A 9,171-nucleotide genomic window follows, 5' to 3' on the forward strand; every position below is an offset into this window, starting at 1 on the left:
TACTTCTAGCAGCATTCTACTTTACCTTTGGCAGTGATCGAAGAGTAGGTTACAAACATATTATTCTTTAAAAACATTCTAATGCAGGTAGTGAGCAAAGGCTGCCCTTCACCTTACAAAAGAAAAAGATAAAAAGCTTCTTACTCTATTGATTAAACCATAAAAGCATTATTATGTTTTGGCTCAATTTCTAAACTCTTAAAGTTACCACTTTAGACCTTGTACCACTCGGCTGACTCCTGCCCATTGACAGAGTTTTGAGCTAGCAGCCCATTCCCAACACAGACACACTGTCTACTCAACAGCCATTAGGCCCAACAACAGACCCCTGCGGAGCTCCTGGCAGGGGGAGCTTGTTAAATGTGTGGACCTATTGTTCGGCCAAATTGGCCTGTGACTCTAATTGCCCAGTTAGTCCCCTCTAATGGGCTGAACTCGTCTACCCAATCTGGAACCAGCCTCCAGTCTTTAGATCATGCCATAAAATGGGGCTCAGCTGTGGCCGGTTACATATTCATTGTCCCTTTTCCAGACAGGCCTCTTGTAAAGTCACATATATGGGAGCAGACTTGAGCTCTGACAGGCTGGGTTCAATGGAAACCTTTGATTCATAAGAGAGAGAAAAAGCCTGGAGGAGTAACCCCAGATTTAGATACACATCTCAATCTGGAGACAGACGATCTCTAAACAAATACATTGAAATGCAACAGAGTTTGATTAAGTTGCTTTAATTCAAGAGTTAAAGCGAATAAAAGGATTGGAGGTATCTCTTGGCATATTAACAGCAACCAAATGTGACTAGAGTAAAATATTGAAAATATATGCTGTGTATGTATCAATAGCAATACTAGATTCAAAATTAATGAGGGCCTTTGTAGTTTGGTTTCTTGGACTCCATCATTGGTTCTTTATGCTTGTTAGTCTCTCCTGAATCGTACGTCTTTTGACAATTTTTGCATATTCTCCTTCCACATTCTGTCTCTTGACAACAGCTCATTTTACAGTCACCTAAGTAAATCGTGTCCAACAATATTTTCTTTTTATTATCAGTAGAGCTTTTCTGTAATTTCCTCTGAGTTTTATTATAAAACATTAAGAACACAATTTTTTCCAAGGTATACCGTAAAGGTAAATTATGGTTATGGGTAGTTTTAAAGCCTTTCTGAAAATAAAACAAGACTGACGACACATAAAGCACTGTCCAGTTAATCATTAAAAGACTGCGCATAGCTGCTATCTGACTATGGGTTGGAGTCGGCATAACTTCTATGGCAGGGGTCACCAACCTTTTTAAGGCTGAGGGCTACTTCATGGCTACCGAGTCATAGGAAGGGCTACCAATACTGACCTATGAACTGGAGGGATCAGTGTTCACCTACAGTAAATCTCATCCATAAAAACTCATTTTTATTCTATTTTATTCTTTTATTCTTTTCTAATTTTCTTTTTAATGTCATTTTGAAACCACTGAAATATGATGAAATAGTTAATATGATGAAATAATGCATAAATGATTAAAAAGAAGAGCAACAGAATAAAAAAAAAAATTAAACTTAACCCACTGAGTGAGTTCTTCTTTTTTCAGAAGACGAAGAGGGCACCCCATTTGGTCCTTGAGGCTCTCTTGGTGCCTGCGGGCACCGCGTTGGTGACCCCTGTTCTATGGCAATTGGAGTTTAGGTGGGATAATCTGATGACAGGTCAGCAGGTTACAGCACTTAATACTTTTTGGCATTTATGCAATAGTAAAACATCAAGTTTACAGTAAAAAAAGAAAAAGGAGCTCTGGGAAAATGCAACCAGAATTTAACTCCTTGACCTAAACACAAAACACTGTGTGGCAAAAAATTGGAGAAAACGCATGAACCTGATCACGCCGCCACTGTGATAAAACATGATAGTGGCAGCATCATGTTCTTGTAACGCTTCATCCTTTTTAGCAGGGGAGACCTGATGTGAAGATATCCTGGCAAGGCATACAGTTTTACTTTCATAGCTGTGACAAACGGTATAAAATGAGAATTAATTACGATTAAATATAAAACTTAAGCATGATGCTTGAGTTGATCAAGCTGAATGTAAAATATGATAAAATGCTTAAAATTTCCACCCGTTTGCAATATTCAAACCTGGGATTTAGTCAAAACGAGTTCAAAACTGCAATTTTTTTTTTTTTTTTGAACATAACTTTGATTTTTATTGTAATTCAATTTTTTATTGTATTTTATTGTAATTCTTCAAACTAGGTAAAGTGAATCTGTGGCTGGTTTTCACTCAGTAAAACTGGGATGTGATTGCTCACACTCCAACCCCCTCCCTCCTCACCCACGCACACACCCGTCTCACACACCCTCCATCTGCTCTCTGCCTCCTTTCTGTCTGCAGTGATCACAAAACAAGCCGTTGTCTCCAAACACATCGTCTCTATGTCTTTTGATTGGTAGTTGATAACAGACTTGCTGGCTCACCTTGCTGTATATAAAGAGAGAAACTCATGAGAGAGGCAGTAAAGACTCAGAGCCTCTGTGAAGAGCTCAGCTATTCCTCCTTGGTACTCCTGGGACTTTGTCAACTTCTTATTATGACTGCTTTCTTGGCACTCGCTCTTGTAGCTGTGGCATCTCCTTTACTGGCATTCGATATGGGCCAATCCACTCGCTGTGTTACCATTCCCAACCAGATGAAGGTCTGCAAAGATGTAGGATATTCAGAGATGAGGCTGCCAAACTTTTTAGGCCACAGCAACCTTGAAGGTGAGGTGGTGCCCCGCTCTGAAGACTGGAGGCCACTGTTGCAAACTGGCTGCCACCCTCAAGCCCAGGCCTTCCTCTGCTCTATCATTGCACCTGTCTGTCTTGACACGTAGGTTTTTTGTTTGTTTTTTAAGTTTTTTGTTTTAATTTGTGTGCCTTTGAAATGGCAGTCAAAAAAAATAATGTTTTTCCTCCTCAGTTTCATCCAGCCTTGCCGTAGTCTGTGTGTGGCAGTGAGGGACAGCTGTGCCCCGGTGCTCGCCTGCCAGGGACACCCCTGGCCTGAGGCTCTGGACTGTGACCGCTTTCCTGCTGAGGAAGACATGTGCCTTACTCCCCTTGCAAAATTTAGCCACTTTATTAAAGGTAACAAGCACAGAATAATAACTGTAATAATTTTTTTCCTTATTGTGTCTACAATTGGTAAAAATGTTTGTTTTTTTTTGTTTGTAAATCACAGACTTACCAAAACCTGCTTGCCAAAACTGTCCCTCTGTGGAAGTGGCTCCTCCAATGAAGACAGTTCTAAATGCTTTTTGTCATCATGACTTTGGTAAGATATCTTATTCTTAGCGAATTCACATTGGCTAAGATATTTTTTTTTTCAAATCCTCATTTTGTTCACATGTTAATTTCTTCTTCTCCTCCACAGCTATTACTGCTAAGCTCCATCGTCTTCGCCACGCCACAGGAGAGCCAGAGTTCCAGGTCGAGGGCCGTGTGGAGTTCATTCGTCAGGGTCCTCTGCTGCCTTATGACACTAGGCACCTCCTGCAGGAGTGGCTTCTCATCAACCGCGGATGTGCCAGCTCCCTGGTGCGTCCAGGGCGCCTCCAGCTCTACGTGCTGACCGGCTCCGTGCAGCCAGACGGCAACATTGCCCTCATCAATCTCTTCCCCTGGCACAAGAAAGATGCAAGCATCGCCCTGGCCACTCGCAAATGGAAGCATCATAGATGCTGATGAACAAGGAGGAGTACTATATAGAAATACCTCAGGACAGAAAAAGAACATCTGAAGACTTGTATTATGCAGTAATGCTGGATCCAGGCCAAACCACATCACTCTGTTCACTGTTTACTCACTCTCAGGTTTCAGCTTTATGGTCCGTATGCTGTAATATTATGCACTCATACCTGTAAATAGTTTTAAATAAGTGTAAATTCATATATTTTATTTGCTTTAAGGATATCAATGTATTTATCATGTGTTTTTGTGTGCTGTGTGGACATGACAAATAAAATATTTTATATCATGTTTATTTTTTTTGTGCCATTATTTAGTGCTTATGATACTGACATTTCCTACAGTCTTTGAAGAGAAGTTTACAAGAACTCATTAGCATTATTTTAACTTTGGGCTCCATATATATTTTGCCAAAAATTTGAACTTATTATTACATATTTCTAAAAAAAAATGTACAGGTAAACTTGGTTTTGCAACTAATGCAGAAACATGGTTGGTAGTACAAACCTAACAAGAACCCTTCAATGATAATGCTCAGTTCTGTCAGTATAGTCTTAAGGACGGTTTTAACAGCAGAAAGTGATTTATTCATGAGACTAAGGTTTTTAGCAATGTGTGTAAAGGTAAGGTGATTAGGAGGAGAAGTGACTAGTTCAGTAATCGTTTTCTACTTAATATAATCTATAGTGTTACAATTTTTTAAACTTGTATTTTCAGATAATACAAAGTTGATTTGGTCTGGTGCTGAAAAAAAGAATAGTAGATAAAATAAAATTTTGTAACCAAATTAGTAAAGCAGAAGTTTTTTTTTTTTTTTGTTTTTTTTTTTTTTTGTTTATGAAAACAAGGTGATACTGAAGTATACATTTGTAATGCTTACATTGAAATAGCTGAAGAGATTCCTTGGGGTTGTAGTGACTTATGAACAATTATGGAAACAGTAAATGGACTATATTAAAGGAAAAAAATGTAAAGTTGAAGCACTGCTGTTTAAATGTAATGATTTTTTAATGTATTCTATAGACTTTCATTTTATAGACTTCAAGGTGTTACTCAAATTCTGAAAGAGTGAAATTATGGGACCAGCCTTTAACACAACTTCAAATTCACTGATTGTAGAAAAACCATTTGAATCATGAAAGTAATATCTATGTTTAGAAAAAATTGTAACTTCTGGACTGGAATTTATTTATTTATTTTTTTTGTCCAGGGAGAAAATGTAAGCTTAAAGAAACCCTGAAACATTTCCCCCATTACACTTGATCACCACTAGGTGGCTCAATTAAAAGAACACTGGTGAGGATTTGGTGTCATTGAAATGCAAAATGCATTTAAAGTTTTTGTTTTTCAGAGCAGTGACTCTGCAGAAAACAGCCATTTGTTGTGGATGCTCATGGCTGTATTCACAGAGGACTGTCTGTACAATGTAGCACTAATGAGAAGATAAATTACCCACTTTACATCTCAATAGCTCTTCTTTCTTCACAAGACTGAACAGATCTATTTGGAGTTGTTGAACAAGGATACTGCTTAATGCTGTCCTTCTAAAAGAATCCCTATTCAGTTTTACTTAGCACCTTCCCAGGGGCCGTTCAACAATCAAAATGAATAAATCTTTTGATAAAAATTTAATTGCCCCACTATCCACCAGTTAGCTTGAATGTTAACTGATGCTTTTCATCTTAAAATAGTATTGAACTCTGTTATTATTTAGTATTTTTCTTTTAGAGATTCCCACTCCTAAAATTCAGTAATAAAATATTTTACTTAATATTTTTTTCATGGAAGAGATCCTTATCCAATCAGGCCTGGGAATAGGCCACAGGACCCCCAGAGTAAACCACAGGTTTCATTTTGGGCAGGGAACTCCCAAATTTACCTCCTGGACCTTTTTTTTCCACACAACCCAACCATAGACAAGCAAGAGACAATAAATTCATACTTTGTAAAGATATTTTCTTTAGGTTTTGTACCCATTTTTTGTGCAAAGGATCTGACCTTTGTAAAAGGTTGGGAGTTGTGGAGTTACTGTAAAAAAAAAACACAGTGGAAGCATCATAATGTCCCAATTCTTCAGGAACCTGGATCCTAGTCCTAGCTGATAGGAACATACAGAGCTAAATAGCATCAACAAACCTGTTAAAGTTCCAGCAGGAAAAAACCCTAAACATACAGCCAGGGCTACAGTAGTATAGTTTAAAGCAAAGACTATCAAAGTTTTGTAATGGCCCAGTCAACAGGGGTGGAAAGTAACGAATTACATTTACTTACGTTAGTGGAATTGAATCCTTTTTATGAGTAATTTGTAATTTTCTGAGTAGTTTTTGAAATATGTAATTTTTACTTTTACTCGAGTAAATTTTAACCTAAGTAGTTTAACTTCGCTACATTTAAACCCCCCTCACCTTACTGAGTAAAAAAAATAAAATAAGAAAAACTGATGGTGAAAAAATGAAATGCGGCCGGAAATTTTAAACCCGTGTTACGCAACCGACACTTAATCGCCATTTAAAAATAGAAGAAGACTTTTGACTTTTAAACGCACTTTATTTACACAATTCAAACATATAAACAATTGATGTAAAAACAAGTGTCAGTTAAAATCATTAAATGAGGAGCTTGTTAATAACAGTGGCATCCTGTTGCGTTTTAGTTTGATTTCTGGTATCTTTTGGGCATTTAATTTTGTGTGCATTTTGAAAACTTTAAAATGTAGTTTAAATTTCTTTATTCCTATCATGGTGTTGTCTGTTGGACAGTAGGATTGAAAATTGTTTGCACTTTATGGTACAGGTTGTGACTGTCCTTGTGCTATGAGGAAGTATGTTCTTTAGCTCAGCTGATCTATGCAAGTGTGGATGTCCACTGAAATACGCCTTGAAATCAATTAAAACACCTTGTGGTCAATTCGATTCACGACTCATCCTTTTTTGCATTAAATAACTCAAAGTAACTAATTTTTACTCAAATTACATTTTAAATGAAGTAATTTTGTAGTTTTACTTGAGTAAATTTTGAGATGGGTAATTTTACTTTCACTCTGAGTAGAATTTAGGCAAAGTAAAGATACTTTTACTCATTTACAATTTTTTTGTACTCTTTCCACCTCTGCCAGTCAAAGTCCAGACCCCAAGTCAACTGAGAATGTGTGCCATGACTTTATATATGGAGCTGTTAGTCTCCAGATGTGCAAAGCCACTTAATGCATGCAGGTCCAAATACAGTCCAAAGTCTTTCTCCAAAATATTAATTCAAGCTGCAGGTAGATAACCCATTACATACCAGCTGTATCCAGATAACTCATATGCAAAGACCATCCCTTTGTTTTTTATGGCATTTATCCAGTATTAAATAAAGTTCATTCCTAATACAATTATAACTTCAAATTTTAGCCTCACGTGTTTCTTCTTAGTTGAAGAAGAGAACAATGCTTGTGCACTTCTGTCACAAAACACCTTACATGGAATCAGAAACTAGGTATAATAATGATTTTATCATGATATAACGCAAATACCCCATTCTTTAGATTATTCATGTTTGCATTGTGACAACATGCACGCTAAGTGTGTCACTAAGCAATTTAAACTTTTATTTTCAATCCTTTATCACCACTTCAATTTAAGAAGCACAATAAAAAACTTTTTGGAAAATTATTGACAAACACCCTTAAATTTTTTATTATAACCATTGGGGATTTTGGGGGGTAGCTGATTTAACAATAAAGAAAGGGATGAATTTGTGTATTTTGTCACGCTTGATGTGGTATCATCCATCACCACAGAAATGGCTGTGTCAGACATTCCTTCATCATCAATCACCCCTGTTAGAGGAGACTATTTTCCAGGCAGGACTTTTTCAATGCTTTGTATGTTTCTCGGTGCACGATATTATTAAAAAGCAAGACTGGCACACATTTAGTATAGCTAAGTCAGATGTGAGCACACAAAGTAGAACATTTATGTTAACTTTTTAAAAGGTAAATTTATGACCTTGCATGTGCAAAGACACCTTTTACATTTAATATGGTTATTACCCTAAAACAATTTTAAGCTTTGGAATTGCATGTGTCATAGATAATAATGTATAATTAGAAAATGGAAGGAAAATGAAATATTTTTTCATAGTTTTTGCAAGCAAAAATTGTGAAAGTTTGGCATGCATTTGACTTTAGTCGTGTTCTTTCTAGAATCGCCTTTACTAATCCATGTGGCATGGCGCTGCTCCATAAGGGATGGGTTTAAAACAGAAGACTGATTAACCCTTCCATCCATCCATTTTCTGTCACATTTATCCCTGCTGGGGTTGTGAGGGGTGCTGATGCCTGTCTCCAGCAGTCTATGGGCAAGAGGCGAGGTACACCCTGGAGAAGGTCGCCAGTCCGTCCTCTTACATGAAAATCAGAGTTGCTTGTGAAGTCAACCAAAAATGATGTTGACTTCATTTTTCTCTGCAGCTCCTCCAGTGTAACTATGGAACTCTTGGGTTCCAACGCCATCAGTTTAGATGGACAGGCGTTATGCAGAAATTTACAGTTGAGACTTACAACTTTTATCTGCTGCATAGACCAAGTGTTGTCTCAGGAATGTGGGGGTATTCAGCTGTCTTTACAGGATAAAACTGTTAATAGCAGTACCACCATTTGGTTTGCTGTTTATTTGGTTATGATTGCTGTCACTCACTTTATGTCTATAACACATTTACTTATACTGAATTATTTTTTCAGAGATGGTAATACCTGAAGTAATAATAACAGAACTTTATTGATCTCTTATTGGAGAAATGTACATCTGCATTAAACCCATCCGCTTGGGAAGCTATGGGCAGCCATTGTACGGAGCAGTGTGGGGGTAAGGGTCTTGCTCATGGACTCAGAGTGCAGGCTCCGGGGATTGAACCGGGTACTTGCACAAGAGCAGTGCACAAGCGCACTGCTCTAACCACTAGGCCAACACTCCCCAGTTCTACTCCAAACAATACGACACAATCTAACATTATCCTCTTAAATATACTTTCCACTTATCCTAGAGGCGTGTTTTGGGAAACATAGTATAGTATGTATTTTAAATAAATAATAACCATCTTGACAGCCCTTAACTTATTATTTTTAAACATTGCCTGGTCTCCTAATAATTAATTAAATATGTATCATTATTTGTGAATTTGGCTTTTTCCAAATATTCAATCTTCAAACCCAGGAGATACTTGGTAGATATATCTGGTAAGAGTTATAAAAACACATGGCACACATACAGCAAACAGCATTTGTCACTTTCACTATGTTTTTCTCATGCATCTATTCGGTTTATGTTAAAAGTTCAATGTGCTAAATACATTTACCACCATGCAGCTTGTGAAATAATAAATTGTGCAAAAGAGGTTCCACAAAATCTAAACTACCATTTTCTTTACTCTCTAATATCAGAGTATTATAGTGAATTCAATAAAGTTATAA

At 37.1% G+C, this 9,171-nt stretch overlaps 1 protein-coding gene across 1 annotated transcript; it reads left to right on the forward strand.

The window, feature by feature from the left end:
• The first annotated feature begins 2,328 nt into the window (after positions 1-2,328).
• Positions 2,329-3,982, forward strand: szl (sizzled). The gene is made up of 4 exons (XM_038280429.1): positions 2,329-2,862; positions 2,953-3,119; positions 3,214-3,306; positions 3,406-3,982. The coding sequence occupies exons 1-4, from the start codon at positions 2,495-2,497 to the stop codon at positions 3,714-3,716; spliced, it is 939 nt and encodes a 312-aa protein (XP_038136357.1). The 5' UTR covers positions 2,329-2,494; the 3' UTR covers positions 3,717-3,982.
• The last annotated feature ends 5,189 nt before the right edge of the window (positions 3,983-9,171 follow it).

Source organism: Cyprinodon tularosa, unplaced genomic scaffold (genome assembly GCF_016077235.1).
Source record: "Cyprinodon tularosa strain WSP-4 unplaced genomic scaffold, ASM1607723v1 ctg16, whole genome shotgun sequence".
NCBI lineage: Eukaryota > Metazoa > Chordata > Actinopteri > Cyprinodontiformes > Cyprinodontidae > Cyprinodon > Cyprinodon tularosa.

Coding starts and splice junctions, on each gene's coding strand:
- szl (XM_038280429.1), top strand. CDS start 2,495: ATGAGAGAGGCAGTAAAGACTCAGAGCCTCTGTGAAGAGCTCAGCTAT. Junction 3,120..3,213: donor ATTTAGCCACTTTATTAAAG/GTAACAAGCACA, acceptor TGTAAATCACAG/ACTTACCAAAACCTGCTTGC. Junction 3,307..3,405: donor TTTTTGTCATCATGACTTTG/GTAAGATATCTT, acceptor TCTCCTCCACAG/CTATTACTGCTAAGCTCCAT.